The 26,213-nt window shown below is 53.6% G+C and overlaps 2 protein-coding genes across 3 annotated transcripts in view; one reads left to right on the top strand and one right to left on the bottom strand.

Moving 5' to 3' along the window:
- Window positions 1–3,093, top strand: part of LOC101405480 (uncharacterized protein FLJ43738-like) — a 103,976-nt gene extending 100,883 nt beyond the window's left edge. For both annotated transcript variants that reach the window (XM_087431605.1, XM_087431604.1), the window contains exon 13: window positions 2,796–3,093. In XM_087431605.1, coding sequence (XP_087287731.1) covers window positions 2,796–2,959 — 164 coding nt within the window. In that variant the 3' untranslated portion in view covers window positions 2,960–3,093. The remainder of the gene's footprint in view (window positions 1–2,795) is intronic.
- Window positions 1,090–24,645, bottom strand: LOC101387964 (complex I assembly factor ACAD9, mitochondrial-like). The gene is given in 17 exon segments (XM_087431606.1): window positions 1,090–1,389; window positions 2,313–2,385; window positions 3,089–3,217; window positions 3,757–3,834; window positions 4,082–4,234; window positions 4,990–5,064; window positions 7,252–7,380; window positions 8,596–8,715; window positions 8,979–9,049; window positions 10,703–10,778; window positions 15,256–15,314; window positions 15,317–15,328; window positions 17,583–17,757; window positions 18,797–18,875; window positions 19,768–19,868; window positions 20,932–21,038; window positions 24,549–24,645. Coding segments are annotated over 17 exon segments (1,626 nt in total). The 5' UTR covers window positions 24,637–24,645; the 3' UTR covers window positions 1,090–1,288.
- Window positions 24,646–26,213: the final 1,568 nt, after the last annotated feature.

Below are 26,213 nucleotides of genomic sequence, written 5' to 3'. Positions count from 1 at the left end.
ACCTCCTGTCCCGGGCACTGTGCAAGAAGATATGTACTCTCCATTTTTTGCAAAATGCCTCCTTGCTAACAAAATACTTTAAGAACTTTGTGTTTCACTGGAAAGTTATTTCCAAAGTCACAATATCTGTAAACTTTTGCCTTTTGAAGATAAGTTACCAGAACCCTGGCAGAATGCTCAGGCCAACACCCTAAGCCAGCTCAGCTGTCAGCGTTCCCAACCTCCTCTCTGACTATTTCTGTCATCACACCAGATCACACCAGTAACTTATACTTGGAGGGAAACAAGATAGCCTGGCCTCCCCCTCCCACCTCAAGGCAACATCTACAAGGGGCTTTTTGGAGCCCCAGACCACGCAGGAACCAGACCATAGCTTGAAGCCTGCCAGCATGAGCACACTGGGACCCAGTGTATCTAGCAACTAACAACAGACAAGAGAAGTGCAAAGGCCTGTTAGTGCCACCCAAAGACACCTTTGTGTCCTCACTTCAAGAGTGGAGACCGATCCTTGTAAAGAAAGCAAAGAGCAAAGCCCAGGCAGGAGTGAGCATGTGCTGCCATAGACCAGGCCATGCGGTTTTCCACCCATCACCTGAGAGGGATCCAGGACAGGGCTCACGACCCCCCATGGCACCTTGGCCCTGGACTGGGTACCTGCCCTTCGGCTGGCTCTCTCGGCCCTCTTCTCACGGAGTGAAGACAAAGGGCACTGGAAGTCACCACCAAAGGCTGGACCTCAGGCTCACGCTGCTGTCCATTAAAGGCTGGCCAAGGAAAACGTGACAATACAGCAGAGGCTAGAAGGGTATAGACAAACTGCCGTTTTATGTTCTTTTTTGTTAAATCGTTCCTGGCATGTGTTTTAAGTGCATTTTGCTCTTAGTTTGAAAGAGTGACATGGACGCAGCACTCAGGCTGTTTCTCGGAGAATACATGGTCTAGGAGAAATGGCTATCCATGCCAGAAACAGGTCCCCACCAGCCTCAGGCCACGGAGGCAGCAGCACAAGCCCCAGTTTCTATGGTGACGTCTCCTCAACTGGCAGAAGAGCCTCCAATCCCAGGTCTCAGCAATTCCACGCGCTCTCCGTCTCTGTGGAGAACCTGGGGTCTTGTCAGGCAGCAGTGCCTGCGGGTCACAGCCTAGAAGAGGCTCCCTCAGGTCAGAAGAAAGCCCTTCCGGCGAAGACTGGGAAGAGACAATTCAACTTGTAATAACCCCAAGTTCTCCACCTTCTGGAAAAAGAGTGAGTTGGCCTGGGGGCAGGAGGGAACAGCGTCCTTCTGCTTCAGGATGTCCTGTCCAGAGGGTGGGCACAGACATAGGCTCGCTTCTCTAGGACCTGTTGGGACACTTTCCTAATCTGTTCATCTAGGTTTTCTGGAGCATCTGGGGGGGAAAAAGAGAGAGGAAGTGATGTGTCTGCAGTGTGGTAATAGAAATACGGCTGCGGCTGGAGCACTTCTTTCCAGTAAGGTCTGCCCACCCGCTGTGAAGGAGCGGGAGATGACCCCCTCCTCAAGCCCCCGAAGTGATCCTGGGCTGCAGGGAGAAGAAGGGACGGAGGCTTCGTTCCAAATAACAAAGGGCTCGTCCCTAAAAGCGCCAGATCTCATGGGAGAAGGGGTGGGGAGAAGGCACTTGCTCAAGGAAAGACTCCTCTGCGATTTAAGTCTGCTGGAGGAGAAACCGCTTCTTCACCCGCCCCAGCATGTGGCAGTCATGGCAGCAGCCAGGGCCGGAGCTACAAGGGATCATGAAGCCCTCTGCTCAGCGAGTGTGGTAGCGCTGGCAGTCTCCCTGCCATCTCCTGGCGAAGGGCTGGGCTCAGCAGCAGACACGGTACAGAGCCTTGGGGCCGCCGGGGCTGTGAGGGTCAGGAGAATCTGAGCTGGATGTTCTCAGCCGTGGCCAGGTGGCCGTGGAGGAGGAGGAGCAACTCCAGACAAGCTGAGCAGTAGGAGCAGAGCCCCTGCGCGGCCCAGGCCGGAGCCTGAGGCCCTGCGAGAAGGGGAGGTGCACTTCAGCTGCAGCGCAGGCAGCGAGGCGGCAGGGCAAGTGCCTCCTTCCTTTGCGAACCTCACTGGGCAGACGCCAGCAGGGCCCGCCCGGGGCTCTGACGGCCCTCATCTGCAGCTGTGCTCCTGCCCAGCAGGCCCTGCTGCAGGGAAGCGCAGGCCTTACCAGCCTTCTCTCTAGGCAGAAGTTTGTGAGCAGCCAGCAGGCCCTGGGAGCCTGACGGTCCAGAAACGGCGGTCAACAGTCGCCTGGAATAGGGCCCTCTCCTCCCTCCCCCAAACCACCCCACTTACACTTGTCCAGCTGAGACAGGGCGAAGAGATTCTGATAATAAGCATCCATGCAGAACATGGTGGCCAATAGAACCTGCCAGAAGCAAAGTCAGAGAGGACGACCACTGAGAACCCTGGGATCTCTGCACCATAGGGCACACTCCCCCTCAGTGTCTGACCTCTGAGTTCAAAGAACTCAGTCTGGCAGCCAGACTGTGAGCTTGGCCAGGGTCAAGAGGCCTGGCTCAGAAGTCACACAGTCTGAGGCTCTAATTCCAGCCCTGAGCCAAACTAGCTCTGTCCCAACGTAGCCTCAGTTGCCTCCTCTGTGAGAGGGACATCATAATCTCCGTGGCCATGGGCTACTGGGGGACAATGCATGTAAAGACCCGGTACACAGTAGGCACTCAATGTCTGCATCCACCCCTCCAGCAGGGTGAGGAAGGCAGACAGGGTGAGGGCACTGGGTTTGGGACCCATCACTCACCCACCTTCTTCTCTCAGGTTGGAAGACGAAAGCGCGTGGCCCCTGTCCTGAGCAGCACGGACCCTCCCATGACCTCACCACGGGCCACAACCCGGCAAACTCGCCAGCATCCGGGTCAGCTGCTGCACCGACCTTGCGCTCCACTCCCTCTGGGACCGCCGCTAGGCGCCAAGGCCCTTGATTCGCCCCCCAGACTCCCTGACTGTGCCGTGCCGCCCAATGACCCCCCCCACCCCAGCAGCCTCATTAAAGTGCAACCGGACAAAGCTGGCAGGGAGGCTGCCTGTGGGGCCGGGTAGGATGGGCTCACCTCGTGGTCGTGGTTCTGGAGCCCCACTCGGATTGAGCGGCTGGCACGCGACAGCACGGCCGTCATGCCATACAGGTTGATGAGGATGTTAGCCACCCGCTTCAAGACCATCTGCTCCTCCATGATGGTCTGGGAACAGAGGCCCAGGGTGAAGACTTGCTGCCTTGGACCCCGCACACACACAGTTCCTCCCCTGGGTACATCCTCACCCATCTCTGAGCCTCGCTTTATGCCTCGGGGAGGGGCTAATGCTGCCCTGCCCTTCGCGTTGGGGGAGGCTGGCTCACGGCTGCCTTCTCTTTTCCCTTTGCTCTGTCTAGATTTGGGCAGCGGTTAAGGCAGGACCACGTCCCAGAACCCTGGCTGAGACCAGAGGCCGGTGCCTCATATCCCCTTCAGCAGCAAGATCCTCAGACATCAGGTCCCAAGATTCAGGCCCAGGTGGGGCTGCCCCTCCCAACTCCAGGGAGCCCCCCCCTTCACCTAGAAAGTGCCCACCCAGCTAGCTGAGTGGCCCCCAGGACAGGCGGCCACAGCCAGCCTCGCCTCCCCAGGCCCCCCTCCACAGTGGCCAAGAGTTCTTTCTAGGCCTGGTCCCGAAGGTGGACACTTAGCAAAACGTCTTGGAGGGCCTGCCGCAGCCCCAGGTCTGGCAGGGGCCCGAGCACCTTGCCAAAGCGGAGCAGCAACGTCTCCACGGTTCGGCCAAAGTAATACACGTTCTCCTCGAGCTTGCTGGCACTGTCCTAGGAGACCAGAAGGGAGGACTCGGCTCAGTACCTCCCCACAGTGCCCGTCCCGTCCCACCCAGACCGGGCATGGCAGGGGCTCCGGGGCCCAGGCCCTGCTCATGGGCCGGGCTGTTCCCCATCATGACAGCACAGAGAGGGGGGATCAGGTGTCACTTGGGCTGACCCTCATCACATCCATTCCAGGAAAGGGTTATCCAACAGAAGGGCACCCAGGTGGGGCACACCTGCTGAGCCCACTCACCGCAACACTGGGGTGCACAGCTCCAAGCTTCCCCGTCAGCCCCAGGTCCACAGTTCGGCCCAGGGAGTCTCGAAGCCTCCGGCCAATTGTCTCCATGATGGTGGTCACATTGCCCCATTTAAGCTCACTGCAGACAGGCCCCAGCCCCATGACCTGAGGCCCTGCTGCCAGCTCCCACTGCCCCGCAACACGGTCCCCCTCGGTACTCCCAAAGCTCCAGGGCACCTGCTGCCTCTCCCCAACTACACAGAGCCACAAACGGCCAACTCAGGACCTACGTGCCCCTCCCCCCTGTCCTGGGCCTGCTGGATGCCTGGCTGCAGGCAGAGCCCTCCCAGCCCGTCAGAAAGCAGCCAGTCTCCTCTGAGGTGGAGCCACACACAAGTGCTTCCTCCACAAGGAGCCAAGTCACAGACAGCTTCCAGGTCATCCTCTCCTGTTAAGGGGTCTTCAGAATGCTCTGAGCAACCCATACTTGGGCTCCAGCAGTGATTTCTAACTGCTCTAGCCCCAGGATGGGGGTCGAGGGGAGCAGGAGAGAAGAAACTGGTCTTACGTTGGCCTCTGAGCCTGGCACCTGTGTGAGGGGCATCTCTCACTCCCGGGTTCTAAAAGCAGAGCTTCCTGCAGTGTGGGAGGCGGGGGCTGCCCAGGGAGAAGGCAGGAAGGCTGCCCTAGGCAGCTGGCCCTGTCCTCACCCACAGGTGAAGCCGAGCTCTGGACCCTGCCTTTCAGGGCCCCACACTCACCGCCAAGTCTCTCGCCTCCTTCCCTCCCTCCAGCCTCGTGAGCAAGGCTGCCCTGCCCCGTCCTGGGACAAGGCGGCCCCTTCTCTTGCCGCCCCAGCACGGCCTCTTCTGGGCAGGTGGGACCCGAGGAGCAGACAGTGGGAATGGCACCTACTTGACCCTCGCAGTCAGGACGCGGCCGGCGTGCTGCAGGCCTGTCAGGGTGATGTACATCCGCAGGATCTCGTTGGTTCCCTGTGGCCAGCAGTATAGAGGTCAAAGGCCGCCCCCCTCGGGGCAGCCCCAACAGCGCCGTGTGTGTGACTGGGTAGGCCACGCCACTGCCTGCTCACCCGCACCGTGGAAGCCACTGCTTTGAAAACAGCCAGGAGTGGGGCTGCGACTAGGGGGTCAGGGCAACTCGTAGGCTACCACCTCCACAGGGACGAGTGGGGAGCTGGCAGATGGCCGTGGCCTCCCTCTGGGGCCTACCATCTCTCCCTGACCAATCACATGTGGGTCATTCCTTCCTCAACCCTCGGACTCTGCTTCTTTGTAATGGCAGAAACGGCTCTCCCCAGCTAGAGAGAGATGCTGATGCCCAGGACACGGCAAGTGCTGGGCCACGCTGCTGGCTCTCGTCCAGGCCAAATTCCCCAGGGAAGCCACAGACCGCTGAGGAGGGGCAGCTGGCAGCTCTGCTCCCCAGTGCTGGGTGTCAATACCCAGAGGGCCACCTCTTCCCTGCTGCCATCCCTGGCCACCGCCCCTCACCACCCAGGATTTCATCTGATCTCGAGGAGGCAGGCTGTGGGGCCTGTGCCCATCGTGCACGATGGTGCTGTGGGTCAGAGGGGAGGGGGCTGGCCTCAGGCCGCACAGCCAGCGCTGGGCACTGAGCCCTCCAGCCAGGCTGTGCCACTGATGGTGAGACTCCTGCAGGAGAGGCAGAGGGAGGGTGGAGGCCTCCAGGCTAACCCTTGCCCCGTCCTGAGCAGTCTCGATGGAACCATCTGCTTCATGCCAAGGGCCCCGCACCCCTCAGAGCTTCCCGAACCCCTGCTGACCATGCCACCCAGGCCGAGGGGCAGGGGCCCTGGAAGAAGCTGTCCTGGGGCAGCAGGGCCGTGACTGTCCCAGTGCCCTTGGGAAAGTGCCCCTTGTACCCTCAGGCTGGCTGCACCTTCTGTCCACTGAGGGGCAAGACACAGGGCTGGGACATGTGGGCCACACAGGGAACAAAAGCAGCCAGTGAGGCCTTCCCCTAGGTGGGGGAGCCCAGGAGTAGAGCCCCAACTGCGGCCAGTCTGAGGGTGCCCCTCGGAAACCACACCACTTGCTCAGGTGCCAAGCCTCGCACTTACCTAAGGGTCTGCCTCCTGCCCACCCTACATCCGTCCCAAGATCCTGGCCATCCTCTCTCCACAGCCTCTAAGTCCACCCCTTCCCTTCCCCTCTGGGCGCCCTGGCCTCTGGTCTCACCTCTGCAAGCCACCCCCACATGAGCCTTGGGGAGTTTCCTAAAACGCAAATGCCACCAAGTCAGTCCCTGCTCACAACCCTCTTATGGCTTCCACCGCCCTCACAGTGAGATCCAGATTCCTCTGCTTACCAGCCAGCGTCCTCCACAACCCGGCCACTTGTCTCCCCTTCCCGTCCACCCCTCCCTCAGCCCCGCTGAGCAGGACTGGCTGCCGCTCCCACAGACTTGCTTGTTCTCCCCGCTTTTGCCTAGTGCTGGCAGGTAGGGTCCTACCTGGGCCTGGCACGTACTGTTTCCCTGCCCTCAGCCCAAACTGCCCTCCTCTGGGCCTGGTCAAAGTCCTCTCCGCCCTCAAGGGCCAAGGGCACTTACTTCATGAGACTCGGAGCCCCTCTGGGAGGAGGTGCACCTCGGTCCCTCACTGCACCAGTATTCCAGTGTCCTCCTCGGTCAGTCAGGCCGTCCAGCCAGACGAGTGCCCCAAAGGCGTCTGTGGCTCCAACCCCCTCTTTCTTCCTTGCCCTCAGATCCCCACCTGGCACACGCTCACTGAATGGACTCTAGGCTTGTGAACTCACAGGGGCTGGGCTGGGCAAGCCCTCAGAGATGACCCTGCTGAGCTGCCCCAATAGCCTGAGAAGGAAACCCAGACCCAGAGAGTGAGCATCCGAGGCAGAAGCCAGGCCTCCTCCAGGAAGGTCTCTGCTCGTCCCACCACAGCCAGCCAGAAGCAACTGGCAGAGACCTGCAGGGTCACCAGGAGGGGGTGGGCTCAGCAGAAAAGGCCCTTGGGAGTGGGACCCCGAGTGAGCTGCTTGGCCTCTCAGCCTCAGCCGCCTCCTCTGCAGAACGGGGTCTACGCAGGGTTGTGAGGAGGGTCAAATGAGAGAACACACAAGCCAGCCTGTGTGCCGTGGGGGCAGCCCCGAGGACCAGGAGGCTCGAGAGCGGGCACTCACCTCAAAGATGAGCAGGATGCGGGTGTCACGCAGAATGCGCTCAAACGGGTAGTCCCTCATGTAGCCCGAGCCCCCGAAGATCTGCAGCGCCTCGCTCACGCACTGCCAGGCGCCCTCTGAGCTGAACACCTGCCACGGACCCAGGGGCAAGGTGAGCACAGGGTGAAGGGTGCCGAGCCCCTTCCTACAGGAGGACCTCAGCCATGGGGGCAGGTGGCCGGGGATGGAGTGGGAGGCCCGGTGTGGAGAACCGGGCCTTGGGATGAGACCACCCCCCGTAGGAGCCCTGACTATCACGGTCTCACTGGGTGGCCTCAGGCAAGGCCTTTTCCTTCCTCGACCATATTGACCAGCTGTGGCTCCCCCGCCACCGTGACTTTTCATACCTGGGAGGTTTCCTTGGGGTGGACAGGCCTCCTCCGCACCCTCCCCACCTGGGGAAGCCCGTCCTTTTAGAAGCCACCTCAGGTGTCACCTTTTCAGGGAAGCCTGGCCCACTCCCGCCCAGCCCTGGTCGCCTGCGACTGGCTCCTCGGCACTGGAACTACGTGGCTGAACACCTGGCCCTATGTGGACAGGCTATGTGTCTGTCCCCACGTGAACACCCCGAGAGCAGCGAGACTGTCAGACTCGGCCCTGGGCTGAGCTCCAGAAGAGGAGCTGCTGATGGGGGCCGGTGACCGTCTGTCGTTGTTGACGGGTGACGAGGGGCTACAGGGAAGGCAGAAGCACCAGCACAGAGGCTCAACACAGCAACTCAGTAAAGCCTTACACGTGGTTCCAACCTGGTTATGCACATTCTCCTCCCGACACTAGACTGTCACTTGAAGCTGGCATACTGCTCACCATTTCTCTCAGGAGTTTAATTCAGAGCCCAGTTTGAAAATAACTATGGGCACCTCAACCAAATATATCATAAAGGGAGGTTTTGATACAAAAAAGTAGGAAGGCAATATGCTCAGAATAAAAGACAGTCCTTCCCAAGAAAGCCAGGCTGCTATCTTACACTAATATGAAGTATAACACATGACCAGTATTTTCCCTTTCTGCTACAGACTGGTAATCAGCTGGTGACAACTTAGCACAAACCCACTGGGAGATGCTGACCTGTCCTGTAAACTGGCACTCAACTGGGCACTGTTCTTTGCTGCTTCTCCTGGGCTATTCTGGTCCCCCAGCTGCGTCCTAGAGGCGAGCCTGCACATGGCGGGTACGTCATAAATACTGGGTCAACGATAAGCTGACCTATAAACTAATGAGAAGAGGAAGATGGCAAGCAACACTGGGTCTGCAAGGCGGCAGCTCAAGAGCTTTTCTGTCTGTCTCTGGCTGTGCTGAGGTTACCTTCACCATGGCAGCCTCGATGGAGCAGTCGGGAAACCCTGGTTGGTCCAGCATCCCTGCAGTGAGGTAGGCCATACTTTCCATTACGTAAGCCTTCTGAGCCATCAGGGCAAACTTCTCCTGGAGTGTTCAGGAAAACACAAGAAACAATCTGCACGTGCTGAGACCCAGATCTGCCCACCAGCAGAGAAGGGGACTAAGCCTAGAGTCTCAGTGCCTGAGAGAACCAGCCCAGCACTCACGGAAGGGCGGGAGCCCCACGGAACAGGGCCACATCGCGTCTTCTCCCTGAGCCACCGCAGAGGGGCACCCGGACAGACACAGCACGCACACTTTTAATGCCCACGTGAAATCGTCAGGCGTAGCCCTCCTAGCCTTAGTACCTGAATTAATCCAAATTCACTGAGGTTCCTGTTGAACTGTTTCCTCGTGCAGGCATATTCAGCGGTCATTTCTGAAGAAGAGCGGAGTTAGTAAAAAGAAGTTTTCTGGCTGTCCTAAGGCGCTTTCCTAAGGCTGTCATCATTCCCCTTCAAACACTCGGGCAGGAACCATGAGAAAGGGTCCACTGGGCCCAACACCCTGAAATACAGAGTGCCCTTTCTAGCACAGCCGGGTTGGAGGAGGGACCGTCCACTCCTGGTGGTGCCCGCGGCAGTGGACGTGAGCAGTAGCGGACTCTGGAGTCAGACCCAGGTCTGAATCGGGCACTTTTTCTCACCAGCTAGCAGCCTGGGCCAAGCAGCTCCCCCTCCCTGGAAGCACTACCGACCTCACAGAGTGGCTGGGAAGACCACGTGAGACGCAGGGGAAAGGCGCCCAGCACAGAGCGGGCCCACAGAAGCGCCCTCGACGCAAGTGGGAGCAGGCTCACACCTGGCACAGCTGTTCAGCACCAAAGCAGGAGGGCGGTCTGTTTTGAAAACTCAGGCCTGTGGCTTCAAGGTGTATAGCTGTGAACAGGTGCACCTCTAAAGGCACCTGAGTGAACACAGTGGCCTCCCTGGGTCAGCAGCGCCCCCACCTTCCTCCGCCTGCAGTCAGTGCTCTCCAGGCACTTTCACAGGCATGATCCAAGTGCAAACGGGTCCCCGTGATGGCTGAGAAGGTAGACAGAAACCCACATTCACACATTTCTGGGCCTCGGGATCTCATCAGAGGTTCTACGTCATTTGGGGATAGGCTGGCTATGAGGGCCCTCGTGAAGCTCCTGTAGAGTTTTCCAGATGGGGAAGCAGAGGCCCAGAGGGCTTCAGGGCCTTGGGAGCAGCATAGCAAAGTGAGACGAGCCCTGAGCTTGGAGTCTGAAAGGGCCAGCTTTTAGCCCAGGGGCATCGCCTTGGGCAAATCACTCACCCTCTCTGAGCCTCAGTCCCCTCATCTATAAAATGAAGGTGACAGCCTAACACAAAGCACCCCCATCCCACCTTGCCCTGAACTCTGAGGAACTTCTAAGCACTCAGGGGTATGCCAGCCCTGGGCAACCCCCACCACCGGCAGCCAGGGCCCCCTGCATTCCCCTGCAGTCACCTCCACAAAGCTAGGAGGGTAATGACATTTCGTGCCCAACAAAAACCCTATAGGGCTGTTTTAGGTTCACTGCCAAGGACAGTCCAGGGTTCTCTCAGGTATCCTAACAGAGAAAACGTGGGGAAGATCCAGAGGCCGAGGGAGCTGGGTTCCAAACCTGATCCCACTCCCGACCCACCCCCTGTGCAGAGTCACCTGCAGAATGGGGACCCTGTGAGAGTTCACGCTAATGTTCATCGGTGTCTGGCTCTCACCTGGATGTTCCCTAGGAAGCTGAGTGGTCAGAGCAGCAACCCGCCTCGACCTCTGACAGAACGTCCACTCCCTCTCTCCCCTGACCCTCTGAGTAGGTGAAACAGAAGAGTGTTGAAACGTGAAGACTAACCTTTGGGGGCAGACTGAGTACATTCTTTGGTCTAAACGGAAGCCCAGATCCTGCACTTCAGCTGGACCCTTTGTCCAGGTGGCCTGGCTCGGCACCAGCCCTGCCCTGGGGACATGGCAGAGCCTCTGGGCTGGAGAGGGGGCAGCAGGGCAAGGCTGTGCCATGAAGGGCTCCTGTCCCCGACTTACCTACCGATCAATTTCTTGAGCATCCCGGCCACGGCACTGCCCATGCTGAACCGCCCGCTGTTGAGGATGTTCATGGCCACCTGCAGGGAGTGGAGGAGGCTCACTGAGACCCACCCCCAAGCGTCCTGCTTCCCCCTGCTGTGCTGGGAAAGGTCCCAGGGCCCCGGAAGACCAGAGGTGACAGTCCACAACAGTGCTTATTTATTTTTACCAGGTTTCTTGAAAATAAACAGCAAGTTTCTAGAGAATTCTGTGCCAGCATCTGGGCGGAGAGAATCATCCTGCTAATCCTCATTGGGCCGGGAGAGAGCACAGTCCCAGTGCTTCTAAACAAGGTGACTCAGTCACCACAACGACTCTCATGAACATCCTTGGAGTCACACCCCCAAAAGGCCATGATAATCTTATTCCAAAAGAACAGGTCAATTCCCTTAGTCTTTAGGGGAAGGGAGTAGAAACTCAAGACTTACTGGGTACAAGCTGCGGCTACTCAGACTTTCCCAACAATGCTTCAGCAGCAGGATCCTCATTTTACAGATGAAGAACCTGGGGTTCGGAGGGGTGAGGTGACTCTCCCAAGGTCACACAGCAAGCATCTGCCTGACATCTAGGCCTGTGCTCTCTCCACTGAACCAGCCCCTTACACTGACATGACATGCTCCTCCCCCACCAAATTCCTACAATAATGATATCTGCTAGGGAGCTGTGTCGGCTTCTCTCCTCTTTTCCAGTCCTACCTTCCTATAGAATGCAGACAGAGAGCAGCTGGTGACGAGGGACAGGCACACACTTGTGTACACACTGCTTCCTCACTAGACTATCCAGATCCATGGAGGCCTCTCCTTACACACCCGAAAGGGCACAGAGACAGACAGCTGACGAGGCAGCAGGCAGTCGGCGGTGTGCTGGTGGACCAAAGAGGGGCACACAAGTCCAGCAGGAAGGGTTGCGTGTGTGTGTCTTCTGGTGTGGGCAGAGCGGATGTTGGGCAGCCAAGGCTCCCAAGGAGCCCCTGAGGGGGTCTACCAGGCCATCGAGAGAGGAAAGGCCGCCACCATGAGCCTCCTAAAGGCCAGTGTGACCTGCCAAGCCTCTGCTCAAGCCCTTGCTACCAGCTAGGAGGCCTCAAAGGAGGGCTGGGGTCTGAGGGCAGAAGGGAGCCTGTGAACCCCACAGTTTTCCTGAAAAGCTCAACTTCAAATATATTACTGCTTTTTACTGAGTGCTTGCTTATGTGAGGCTTGGACTAATAAAACATGCAACTGGATTTGAACTCACGATTACCTGTTAACCTGAATAGGAGAATCTCTCAAAACAGATCCTGTGGGATTGGAGAGATTGGAAACTGAGCCCACTACTGGGAAAGGCAAGTGTTGATTCTAACCGCTCAGCCACGGCAGCTGGGAAATGTGGTGGACGAGGCCACAGGCACCCTGGGTGTCGGGCCAGCCCCCAGCACTTGATGGGGGAGGGGGCCTGGCTAAGTCACACCACAGAGTGACATTCAGACCCTGCCCTGCCTCCTCCCGGGGCCTCTGATCTCTAGCTTCAGACTTCCTGTGTCTCAGGACATGGGAGGGCACTGGCCTCTCGACCTGCCAGGCTATGAAGAAAAACTGCGTCCTCCCACCTTTACTCCCTCTTCCCAAACGAGCTTTCAAACGCCAGCTCACGGTTCTGTGAACAAAATCCCCTTCACAGCCCCTTCACAGTTTATTCTTAACTCCATTAAAAAAAATAGAAAGCAAAAAGGATTTGACACTAGGTCTCATTCCCCAGAGGATCAAAGACCTACTAGGTTTAGCCTGGTCTCAAGAGGGGCTCGTGAGCTCAAATATTCATCTTGCTGCTTACCTCAGAATCCTCTCCTCCCGCCTCCTCAGCTCCATGCTTTATCACTGCCTCTACCGCAGAAAAGTTTCCTTCTATGATTTCCACAACCACACTCTAGATCGCAGTTTTCCCAGATCAAGATACAATCCATTCCTTCAACAGCCTGTCAGTGAACTGCCTCCCCGCCTTCAGAGGTCTGTTGATAAAACCTTCTGCCTTCCCAGGGGAAGAAGCTCTTACTTTTGTCTCACATCAGCCACTCAATTTTCACGCGGCCTGGGACCACTCTATGATCTCCGGAATCACCCAAGTGTATCACACATCTTAGTATTTGGGTTAACTGGCAAGCAATCCCACTATTAACAAAAAAAGGGCTTTAGAAATCAATTCTCTTTTGCATATTAAAAGTCATTTTGGGGGCTAGCCTGGTGGCGTAGCGGTTAAGTTTGCGTGCTGCGCTTCAGCAGCCCGGGGTTCATGGGTTCAGATCCTGGGCGTGGACATACGTACCGTTTCTTGAGCCATGCTGTGGCGGCGTCCCATATAAACTAGAGGAAGATGGGCACGGATATTAGCCCAGGGCCAGTCTTCCTCAGCAAAAAGAGGAGGATTGGCAACAGATGTTGGCACAGGGCTAATCTTCCTCAAAAAAAAAAAAAAAGTCATTTTTCACCTAACACAATGGAAACAAATGTTTTAACGCAGTGTTGGGATGGACTGGGAGAGGGGCGTTCTCACACACTGCTGGAGGAGAAGACACTGGTCTGACCCCCCAGCAGGCATCTAGGCAACATGGATCAAGAATCCTCTGACCCAGTAATTTTATGTGTGGTGTTGAAACTCAAGAAATAATTAGACAAGTGTGCAAAGATATGTACAAGGATATATGCCACACTGTGGTTCTGAGCAGGGAAGAAGTGAGAACAGTGTTAAGTGCACGGTCCTGGGCCTGGTAACATTCATTGTGGCATCACCACACAAAGAAATGCGATACAACATTAAACATTAGTAACATACGCTCACTAGCATGACGAGATTGTTAGGATTTATTGATAAGTGAAGACATGCAGGCTATATTACACGTACACACCAAACATTTAAGCGATATATACTCTTTAAGAAGATCTAGAAAGATAAGCACCCAAAATGTGAACATGAATGGCTGCTCTCTCGGGGACAGGCTTCAGGTGATTTCATTTTTCTCTCTGTCCGTCTGTATTCTCTAATTTGTATGTAACATCTGGGTTACACGAATCATAAACAAGCCTGTCACCACACAGACTGTTCCCTTGTTTGTACTTCCACCTCGACAAGCCTTTGTTCCACAGTCACTGAGCAGCCTCGTGACAGGAGCTCTGGCTGATGCTGTTTATCTGATTCTCATGATACCCAGGAGGAGGGAGGCATTGCTTTGATCCCTACTTCACAGCAAGGGAGGGGGCTCCCCAGGGTGAAGATACTTACCCAGGTCACCCAGTAAATTAGGGCAGGCCAACAATAAAAAGACAAATAGCCTAGTTTAAAAATGGGCACAGGATTTAAAAAGACATTTCTCCAAAGAAGATATACCAATGGCCAACAAACACAGGAATAGATGCTCAACATGATTAGTCATTAGGGAAATGCAAGTATTGGAAACCACAATGAGATACCAATTCACACCCACTAGGATGGCTATAATTTTAAAAACAGACAATAACAAGTGTTGGTGAGGACGTGGAGAAATTGGAACCTTCATATATTGCTGGTGGGAATGTAAAATGGTACAGCTGCTGTGGAAAACAGTCTGGCAGTTCCTCATAAAATTAAACATATGGTCACCAGATGACCCAGCAATTCCACTTCTAGGTCTATACCCAAAGAACTGAAAACATATTTTTCACACAAAAACTTGTACACGAATGTTCACAGGAGCATTACTGATAATGGCCAAAAAGTGGAAACAACCCAAATGTCCATCAGCTGATGAAAAGATAAACAAAATGCAGTCTACCATACAATGGAATATTACTCAACCACAAAAAAGGAGTGACACCTGCTACAACCTGGATGAACCTTAAAAACATTACGCTACATTGAAAGAAGCCAAACACTAAAGACCACACCTGGATTCCATTCATGGGAAATGTTCAAAATAGGCAAATCCACAGAAACAGAAGTAAAATGGCGACTGCCAAGGGATGGGGGGAAGAGGAAACGAGAAGGTATGGCATTTCTTTCTGGGGTGATGGAAATGTTCCGGAATTAGACCATGATGATGGATGCAAAACATAGTGAATATACTAAAAACCATTGAGGTGTACATTTGGAAGTGGTGAATTTTATGTTATGTGAATTATCTGTCAACAAGAAAAATAATATTAAATCTCACTCCAAGAAAAAAAAATTAGAGCAGGGACTCAGGACCCAGGGCTGTGCATTCAGAGGACCTGAGCTTCTCCCATGCCCGCTGGCCTGCACTCGCTGAAGAGAGGAATCCTAGTGCTACTCAAGGCAGATGAAGCCTCGCAAATGAAGGAAGAGACCTAGTTCTAACGCACACCCCTCCTCGGGGAGCCAGCGTTGCCACTCTCCACCGTGCTGATCTCCCACTGGAGAACCACGCACGGTTACCTGCGAGCAGAGCCTGGTCTGCTGCAAGTGGGGATGGGACAGAAAGCTGGGGGCCAGCAAACTGCACCGCGAAACTGCACGGCACTCACAGGGCTGCTGCTGCCAACTCACCTTCAACCCGCCTCCGACTTCTCCAAGGACGTTTCCCACAGGCACCCTGGTGTTGTCAAATGGACTTCACAAGCTGGAACACACAAGTGAAGGCGTCACCTGACAAACGTAAACCACTCTGCGCTTGACCAGCAGGCACGAGATGCAATCCACTCATTCACTCCTCCATCCTACATCTACTGACAGGACAGCGTGGAAAGACAAGGTTCCGTCCACGTGGAGCCCGTGCTCTGGTCAGGGAGATAAACTATAAACAAGATGACAGGAGATTGTGGTGAGTGCTATGGAAGAAATGAATATGGCCTGGTGACAGGAATGGAGGTTGGAGGAGGGCAGATAATATTTTTACTAAGGGTTTACATCAGATTTCTCTAACGTGATGTCTGAAGGATGAGAAGGAGCCAGGGACGGAACCACAAAGCCAGACGGCACGGCATTTTCTAAGGCCCCTGTGCCAGATGGAAATATCGGTCCCACTGAACTCGACCTTAATGCAGCCACAGCGCTGCCCTGGCTCTGCGGGAGGAGCAGACTGCCTCCCTGCCCACTGGGTTTGACCGTGGGACTTGCTGTGGCCAGGGCCGCGTAGCCAGCCCAACATGAGCCGAGAGGCCTCGCCTGTGCTGATACGGCCTGGCCCGGCCCCTCGGGCTCTGGCCATCTGCTGTGAGGAGAACATGGCCCAGCGCAGTAACAAGCACACCTGGGCAGACCTGAACCCAAGCCCCAGCCTGAAGCAGGCTGCCCCAGCACCCGTGGCCTGTGAGAGAATGAATGCCGAGTCCTGGGGAGGTTTCTCAGACAGGGTCACGGCAGGGAGGGGTGACAAGCAGAGCTGAAAGTGAGAGAGCGCTCGGCGGGCTGGAGGAAGCCGAGGTCAGCGTGAAGGAGCAGCAGTCAGAATAAGCGTGGCGGGGGTGAGGGCAGAGGTGGGGAGGAACAGGGGCTTCTGCAGCGTGTTTTCTGTAACAGTGAGTTTTTGCACGTTATGTTCTATAAACGTGGCGGCTCCCAGCAACGTACACTGGAGCAAAGGGAGGCCCGGAACAGAGAGATCACGGCTCGAGCAGCCAAGCAGTAGCCAAGCCCCGTGTGGGGACCCAGGGTCTGCTGACCTTTCACTTGGCGATCACCACCGCGTTCAAACAGCCTGCTTGTGACATGCAGTGAACTCTCTGGGTCCTATGTATGGCTGTGAGACCAGGCCCTTCTGCTAACAGCTCTTGTTCCTTCACAGGCTGCTGGTATGGGCAGGACCCCGCCTCCCTCTCTGACCTCATCTTGTGCTACTCGACCCCCTCTCACAGGGCCACTGCACAGTCCCAGTGGGCACCACAGCCCAGACCTCAGTGTGGACAGTGCCCCCGCAACGGTGCGTGGCGACAGCCATGCTCCCTCCCCCGACCTCCGTCACCCTGGCCACCTTTCTCCACCAGGACGGCAAGCTCTTTATCATATCAGGGCCTTAGAGCACACTCCTTCCTCTGCTGGAACATTCTGAGTAGGTGTTCAATAGGCAGCACTAGTTGTGATGTAAACAGCAGTAACAGCAGCAGCGAGCATTGCTGTGCCTTCACGTTCACTACACGTCATAACACTCCCTTCTCGTGTCACCTGCGCAGGTGCGTTCTGTTATCACCCCTTCCCTGCAGGTGAGGGAACTGAAGCACAGAGAGTAAACTAGCTTGTTCAAGGTCACACAGCTTCTAAGTGGCAGAGCCAGGTTAGAGCCCGGGACCCTCTGACCCCCGAGGCGGAGCAGATGTCGAGCAGATGAACACAGGGTCCCCGAAGCCGAGGTGGTAAACAGAAGTGGGTCCCCTGGAGCCAAGGGCGGCAGGCAGTCCCCTGCAGCATGGACACTCTATGATCTGAACTAGGAGACCTGAGGGGGAGTCTGGTGAGGACTCCACGGCAGCACTGGGGGGGTGGAGAGCCACTGACAGGACGCCAGCCTGACTGAACCGAGGGCTGGCCTGGGGGCCACAGGCGGGCGGGGCGGGTAGGGGGAGAGCGGGGGAAGGAGGAGGCTCTAAGCAGGAAGGACGGGCTTTCCTGTAACGGAGCATTCACCTAGGACAGCCCACCGTCCTTCCTGCTGCCCACTACCGCCCTCCTCACAAGGCCGAGAGCTCCGTGACGCTGCAGGTATTTTACCTTGAATCACCAAAGCCCGATACGTCATTGTGGCATTCTTAATCTGATTCTGCTAAAACGCTTCAGTGGAACCAAAACTATTTAAATCTCATTTGATCTTGATATTTGTATGGGGCTGAAGGGTCTCCCTCCCTCCCTCTTTCTCTCTTATACACACGTGTGCTACTTACTGTTGGAGCCACGGATGCCTAACTTGTCTTCAGGTTTCCCGTTAGTGACTCCACCGAAGTCTCTCTCTACAATGAACGCTGTAATTTTGTCTTTTACTGAGTTGTCGGAATCAACAACGCTGGTCTTTGCAAACACAGTAAAAATACTGGCCAGCCCTCCATTGGTGATCCAGACCTGAGGAAAGGAAGCAAAGGGGCTTTGAAGAAGACCAGACTATCATGGGCCACCTCTCAGCAACATCTCTGCCACAAGACGGACCAGCTCCCTGTCAAACTTCAGGACAAAATGTAAAGCCCTTGGCTCTGGGGAAGCCAAGCCTGCATGAACAGAAGACAGGGGCTCAACCCAGTCACCCCAGAGCAAGGACTGTCCAAGAGACACAGGTGTGTGTCTGTGTGTGCGCGCGCGTGTAGAAGAGCAGCCAATGGAACTAAGACAGCTCAGGTCTAGTGCCAAACAACTGGGTTTCCTCAAGAAAGGGGGCGACGGGTAGGAAGCAGGCAGAAAGGAGCAAGAAGGGGGGAGAAAGAGGAGAGGGACGGAAAGGGAGAAATAAAGAGACATCTCAACAAACTGCAACGTACAGAACTTATTTGGATCTTGATTCACGGAAACTGTTTGAAAAATAAAAAGGTATGAGACAATCGGAAATTTGAATGAGAACTAGATAGTAAGAAATAACTATCCGTTGCTTAAATGTAATGATGGTATTGCGACCTTGTTTTCCAACAGTCCTATCCTGTAGAGACACATGCTGAGATCGTGAGGATGCAATCCAGCAGTGGCGATGCTGACGAAGGAACAGGACTGGCTGTGAGCTAACACCTGCTGCAGCTGGGCGACGGGTACGTGGAAGCTCATAACACTAAACTTTTACATGTGTTTCAAAACTTGCATAAGAAAAAAATTTAAAAACAAACACACAGAGCAGCTCGGGAGGTAGCTGGTACTACGGAAGCATGTTGACACTGGAGCCAGAAGGCCTGGGCTCCAATCCTGGCTCTGCCACCGAGAAGACACAGGATGTTGGCAAGTCACTTAACCTCTCTGAGCCAGTTTCTTCCTCCAAAAAAGGAGAGCAGCATCCCCCCAATGGGTGGTCAGAGATGCCGTGTACGCCCTTTAGGGTCCCTGGTGCGTGGACAGTGGTCAGTGTGTGACAGGTGGGTCATGATGGAGACGCGACGAGGCCCTGGAGGCTGTGGCGCCGTACCTTGGAGCCATTGAGCACGTAGTGCCTTTTATCTTCACTTAACGTGGCCCGGGTCCGGATGGAGGCAGCATCACTCCCGCTGCGGGGACACAGAGATGCGGTTGAGGAGAGGAATGCTGGGAATAAAGAAGAATGGTTTAGAGGGCCCCACAATGGCCGCTTGTGGTAATTTAACTGTCGGCAAATTTTAAAATAAAGGGCCAGATGATATCAATACATTCAGCTCTGCAGCCTTGAGATATCTGTCCCAGCTCCTCAACTCTGCCGCGGGGGCAGGAAGGCGGCCACAGACGGTCTGTGAACAAACAGGCATGCTCCAGAACAGCTTTATTTACAAAAACAGGTGGCGGGCTGGGTTCCCCCGACACCCGCTTTATCACAGCTGGTAAAAAAGCGGCAGTGAAAACAACTTGGGCTTAGGTTCAAACATGGCAATGTATGCTCAAAACAGGCCCACCTGAGCTCCTGCGAGGAGGAGTTCAGGAGATCCCAGGTTCCCAAGTGTGGGGAAGCTGGATGGAGTTTGGTCCAAGAAACAGACTTGCCATCACAAGCCCTGAGTCCTGCACCAGCCTTGTTATTATGTCCCAGCTGTGTGACTTCAGGGTGATCACACAATGTCACTGAACCTCAGTTCCTAATCTGTAAAATGAGCACAATACCAGCCACCCTACATACTCTGAAAGCTGCTTTGAAGCCTGAATGCATTATCATACGTAAGGTGTCCTGCAGACTATGAAAAAATTATTTAATGGTGCCGTCAGGTGTGTTATCTCATTTGTGAGTCTCACTGGGGCAGAGAAATAAAGATAAGAGACCTGGCAAGAAAAATTGCTGAGTTGACTCGGGAAGATTTCAGGGAGGGAAGAAGTAAGTCACCACCTATTCAACGAAACCACAGCCCTTGTCCCAAGTGCACCCTGGAAGGCCGCACGCTGCGGTTACGTGACACCTCTCGCTGAGGGGCAGACCTGGCTGGCTCCGTCAGGCAGAAGGCGGCGATGTGCTCCCCAGATGCCAGTTTGGGCAGGTATTTGGCCTTCTGCTCCTCACTGCCGGCCAAGATGATGCCCTACACAAAACACACACAGGCTGATTTCAGCTGCGGGGAGAAGAGACCGTGTGAAATGTGCTGAACACGGCTCCTTCTGAAGAAACACCTACTTCATGCCAGAGGAAACGCCCTGAGCTCAGAGCCGACAGCCTCAGGTAACACATGGGGAGCTGCTGGGGAGAATGGGGAGCCAGGCTGCCAGGGAGCGACCTCAAGTGCACCCTCCAGGGTGGCCCGAGCCCAGAGGATGAGCAGAGCTTTGGGGTCAGACTCAGACATTTTCATCACAGCTCCATTTCCTGGATGGGTGGCCAGGGGCAAGGGACATCCCTTCTCTGTGTCTCCATCTCGTCACCTCCACACGGGATAATCCTACCCACTGGAGGGGTGGTTTGGACGATAAAACGTGCAGATGCAGGAGTGCCGGAGCACGTGTGACGTAGAGCAGGTGCGCAGTCAACGCCAGGCTGTCCCACCCTCCCCGTCAGTGCCGGTGGGGAGGGCCCCTCTGTGCTCAATGCCTGCCCTGAGCACGCGTGTGCCCAGGGCAGGGGGGCCGAGCATGCTGCCCAGTCAGCTCCTTGACTTCTACGCTGAGCAAAAACAACCAAGTAACAGAATGGCCACCAAGAGCTGTGTGACCCTGGACCTGTCCCAAAGTGCTCCGGGCCCAGTGAGGTGAGGAAGGCATGGGCACAAACAGCAGGCAGGACATGCTCGGGCCCTGAGTGAGCAGTGCAAGAGATCAAGTGAAGGCAGGCTCCGTGGGGGCGGGGCATCTGACCTGGTCTCGCAGGATGGGTCAAAGGTGACGTGGAGAGGAGGAGGATTCCCAGGGAAGCGACAGTGTGATCAAAGGGTGGTGTGTGGGGACTGAGTGCGTATGCACGGCTGGAGAGAGGACGTGTGGGAGTGAGGCACTGCAGGGCAAGGCTGCGCGAGCAGGCCGGGCCCCTCCAAGACCCTGAGACAGCAAGCCCGTTCACTTCTTGGTAAAGTGAGCAAGCCTCCCGCCTCCATGCCACTGCGTGACTCCAGAAGACCTTCAGACAGCATCACACAGAAACCCCAGACATTTGACCTTGAGGCCGATAGCCTGGTGTCCTGCCAGGGTCACGGCGATCGACGCATCCAGGCTGATGATTTCCCCTAGCCGCGCATACATGGTGTTGGAGAGGCCCAGGCCACCTAGAGAAGAAACAGACCAGCTTGACTTACCGTCCAGCCCCAAATTCCTCCCAGGAAAGGCAAGTGTCTTTATGGATTTTTTCTGATGATAAAGTAACACCACATCACCATTAAAAAAAAAAATCACAATACTGAAAGGCACAAAGAAAACAAAAATTACCCATAAACTGATCACTCAGAAAGAGCATTTTTGTGTACATCCTTTCAGACTTTTTATAGGCATATAAGCATATATAGATATACATTTCTGATATAAAAATATAATCTTTAATAAAAAACATAAACCTATACACACATTAAGTCATTTAATATGTCCTGAAGATGTCCTGACACAGATATAGATCTGTATAAACGTAACAGCTGTCCTGTGTCCCGTTCCCAGTATCTAGTGGACTCTAGGACAGGGTTTCTCTGCCTTGGCACTATTCACGTTTTGGGATGGATCATACTTTGTGATGGGGCACCATCCTGGGCACTGTAGGATGTTTAGCAGCATCCTTGGCCGCTACCCACCAAATGCCAGTAGTTCCCCCTCCCCCACAGTTCTGACAAGCAAAAATGTCTCCAGACATTGCCAAACGTCCCCTGGAGGGCAAAATCGCCCTAGTTGGGAATCACTATTCCAGGAACAAAAAGACAAAAAGATTAAAAAAGCAAAACCTCCACTGAACTTGAGTATTTTGCATTTCATCTTCAACTTCCAGGGGTGGTTGGGTGGCCTTATGTGCATCTTACAAATGACAAACTGAGGCCTAAGGGCATGTGGCCGACAAGTGGCAGAGCTGGGCCCTCTACTCAGGGGTCTGGGCGCTGGCCCTGGAGCCACCACACAGCCCACCAGCAGAGGGCGCCGTTCACACCAATGGAAGGGCGTCCCTGCAGGGGTGTGCAGTGGCCCTGCCTGGCCTGTATGGTGCCCTGCGCTCAGTGACGGTGCCAAGGGAAGGTCAGGGCTCTGCAGTCACCACCACCCACCTCTGTTTCAATCAAAACACTTTTACTCTTACTCGTTTCATACATGCAGGGAGTCAGTTTTGTTTGTTAAAAAAATTCTGCTGCTCTCCTCCCAAGAAAATATCACTAAAATCATGGCAGGATGGCAATCACATGGGGACAGATGACAGGTGGCTGGAGACTGCTGGGGGGGTTGAGGGACAGGCTGGGCAGCCCATAGGGTGCTGGGGGGGAATCCAGGCTCAGCTGGTGGAAAGGCTGCTGCTTTCCAGGATAGCAGTTTCCAGTCTGTAGACTGCTTCAGACTGGGAAAATTTCCCTACAACTTTTTGGGCATGAACATAAGGCTGCTGTTGCCTTAATTTCTCAAGGAAGGGTAAGAAGAAAAGACAGAAAATGAAACGGCCCAAACCATTATCATCTGATTTTCATACCAGAGAGCAGGACGTGAAACAGGAATAAGGGTGGAGAGCTGTGTAATGTCACAGCCCCCACACACACCCCATGCGTGCTGGCATAAAACACACACAGATGCAAACAGACATACCCTAATTTTACACAGAAATTGTTTGGGGGGAAAATTAAGTACTTTTCATCAATCCAGAAGTAATTTCAAAATGATCCTGAAGGGGGAATATATATTACTACTAACCTGGCTATTCTGAGCCCGTTTCCTCTGCTATTTCTGTTTCCTCCAAGCACTTATGTTTCTCAGCTGACGACAGACCGATCAGCACTCTCCGGCTCCAGCCCCACCTTCCTTCTACTCTAATATTCGAGGTGGCCCTCATGTCGTGGCAGACAACTCTCCTGTCGCTTGCCAACACCAACAAGTCTCGGATGTGTGGGAGGAGCTGGGTCTCCCCTACCTCACTGGGAGGCTGCAGTGTGTTGTGAAGAAGAGCGCAGGAGGCGTAGCTCCCCTGCAGAGGTTTGTGTCGCCACGCTCCAGCACGAGGGGCGGCAGCACTGATTATTGCAGGGATTCTGCAGAGAGAGGCTAATCCTCTTAAAAACTCGGAAATGTGGTGGGAGGTATTTCATGGGTCGACAAGTAAGATACATCCTTTAACAGCTTAAAACACTGTAATAAACATATACGTAAACTAAGATTTAACCTGATTAAAATATGCCTCAGAATCAAGGAAATCAGGCGTCACACTAGTTTGTCCTAAATTTTCACATTTTGTCTCAGACTGGACCAGCTCCACACTACATACCAGAAGGAAATTTTTCTACAGACATCGAGGGCCCCCCACCCTTGGCTGCGGGGAGGTGGCCTAACTTTAGTCTCTGGAGATAAACCAGGCAGGGAGACAGAACATCAGGAAAAGCTCCTGGCTTCTGGGACTGTCTCTGTAAAACCTAACTCATGACCTGGTTGGGAAAATGCCCAAAATATTAAACCTCCAAATGACCAGCTCACAGCCACGAAATACGCCTAGCCCTTAAATCACCACCTACAGCTCTCCCCCGAACCCCTGACTTGGAGCTGATCAAAGCTGGAAGTAGCCTCAGCAAAGGCTCAGGGAGAGGGCTCAGAGAGCGGTGGTGCAGAGTGAAGGCTGCAGAGCCTAGAGCCACACTTTTATGTCAAAAGGACCTGAGAGTACAAATAACTGGTGGATGTGCACGTGCACGCACGCACGTGACTATGTCCTGTCCTCATGAAACAGTTTCTGTTCCTCACCCCCCCACACACTTCCTGCTTGTCCCCTTAATCCCACAGAACTGAGATGACCACCTCTAGATTAGGCAAAAGACAGACAAGCTGCAGTGATCAGCTAAGTCTAATAAGGCAGAGTTACACTGGGATTCTGGGGAGAGAGGCAAGGTCTTTCACTTGGGGCTAAAAATATACTAACAACGCTCCAAGCAATATACTAACAACGCTCCAAGAAATATACTAACAACGCTCCAAGCAATATACTAACAACGCTCCAAGAAATATACTAACAACGCTCCAAGAATTATGCGGACAAAGGACAAAGGGCCTTGCTCCAAGGTTCCCACTGGTCGAGTCTCCCGTCTCGATGTGCCTCGTGCCCTAGAGCCACGTGCCTTATTCCTCTGCGCCGGGATGAGCAGCCAGCCCTGGTGGTCTCCCCACACGGTTATCCCTCCAGCACAAAGCTCTTGGCTCTGGGGGAAATTCCTCTGCCAGAAGACCAAAGCGCTTCCCAGTGGAGATGGCTTCCCAGTGGAGATGATGCTGCAATCAGCCAATTCAGCTTTGAGGTTATACACTCCCTCCTCCACTGCCCACAGGGACCCAGAGCGCACAGCCGTCTCGCAGGGTCCTTATCCACTTCAGACAAAGAGCGCAGAACTCAATAGCTCTTCCTGCCTAAAAGCCCCTTAGCCAGTTCACACACACTCACCAGCCAGCCACCCTGCCTTTAGCACACAATGGGCGTTTTCATTAATTCCAGTAGTTTTACAGGTCGATCTTAAACACCTTCAAAGACAACCCTTCCTGAACAGAACCCGTTTTTGGACAAACATGGAAGACTTTCTTAAGAGCCAGTCAGTGGGGTGGTGATTTCCCTTACTTACCATATTCTTCTGGGACTTGCATTCCAAAAAGCCCCAGGCTCTTCAACTTCTCTAAAGTGTCACGTGGAATTTTTCCCTCCTGGTCCATTTTTCGAGAGTCCACTGCCAAGAGGAACAAACTTGATTAAACAAAACATAAGCTACATTTATACAAATAAAAGTAAACAACAGCTGTTGTATAGGATACAATTCCAGTGTCAGAAACCTCGAAACTGGAAATTGTCTAGTCATGGTCCTTCAGCATGTGCTCAATTTTACCTAATTAGCCTGACAAGAGTTGTATTTTAAAAAATTACCACTATCAGGTGATGTTCTGTTTCTTGCTTTGGGTACTATTCACATGAGTGTATTCATTGCCTAAAACTGCAGCAAATTATACATTTGTCAGATGTAAACTCCTCTGTAGGCATTTACTAAACTTGATTTTTTTTTTTATTACCAGTACCTTCTAGAAAATTAGACAGTTAAGTACGCAACTCCCAGAGCTGTCCTAAAAATGTTAGGCTAGCTAGCCAACCTCCAGGCAACATCCATGCTGAGACCAACCTAGTGTCCAGAAACCACAGGTCTGTCCCCTTCGTCCACTATGGTGGCTCTGAGAACACTTTGGTCTGTTTAACACCAGTGCTCATATGCATTAGAGTAAAAGTGAACAATCACTAGCATTAGGTCTTTAATTGTACACTTTTGCATGAATCAAGTTAGAGTGTTTTTTAAAATTCTAACAAATCAAACTTTATCACTACTATAAATTTTAAAAATCACAACCTACACTTATACATTTTTATACACACAGGTCACTAATGAGAAATATGAATTCCTTAAATGGCGTCCAAACCCTTCATTTTTTACTTACTTTTACAACTTTACTGACATATATAATTAACATACAATAAACTGCACATATTTAAAGTATATAATTTTCTGCATTCTGACATATATTTGCCCATAAAACCATAACCACAATCAACCAAAAACATTTCCTTTTCCACCAAAAGTTTCCTTGTATTCCTTTGTGATCAGTCCTCCCCTCCACCTCCATCCCTAGGCAACTACCAATTTCCCTTTCATGGACAGGTTAGTTTCCATTATTGTCTTTTATATAAATGGAGTCACATAGTACATATTGTTTTGGTCTGGCTTCTTTGACTCAGCATAATGATTCTGAGATTCATCCACGTTGCTGCATGTATAAATACTTCATTACTTTTTTTTGTGTGTGTGTGTGAGGAAGATCAGCCCTGAGCGAACATCCATGCCAATCCTCCTCTTTTTGCTGAGGAAGCCTGGCCCTGGGCTAATATCTGTGCCCATCTTCCTCCACTTTATATGGGACTCCGCCACAGCATGGCCTGACAAGCGGTATGGTGGTGCGCGCCTGGGATCCGAACCCGGGCCACCAGCAGCAGAGCGTGCACACTTAACTGCTACGCCACGGGGCCGGCCCCTTCATTACTTTTTATTGTTCAATATTCTACTGTATGGGTGTAAAATCGTTTATCCATTCACCTCTCAATGGATAACTGGGTGGTTCCTAGTTGTAGACTCTTAGAAATAAAGCTTCTAGAAACATTCATATTCAAGTTTTTGTGTAGCTATGTTTTCATTTCTCTTGGGTCAATACCTGGGAATGGAATGGCATGGCTGGGTTACATTGTAGGGTAT

The sequence above is a fragment of the Ceratotherium simum genome, chromosome 5 (genome assembly GCF_057802395.1).
Source record: "Ceratotherium simum simum isolate JZ-2026a chromosome 5, ASM5780239v1, whole genome shotgun sequence".
Lineage (NCBI taxonomy): Eukaryota > Metazoa > Chordata > Mammalia > Perissodactyla > Rhinocerotidae > Ceratotherium > Ceratotherium simum.
This window is presented reverse-complemented; position numbering and strand designations above follow the sequence as displayed.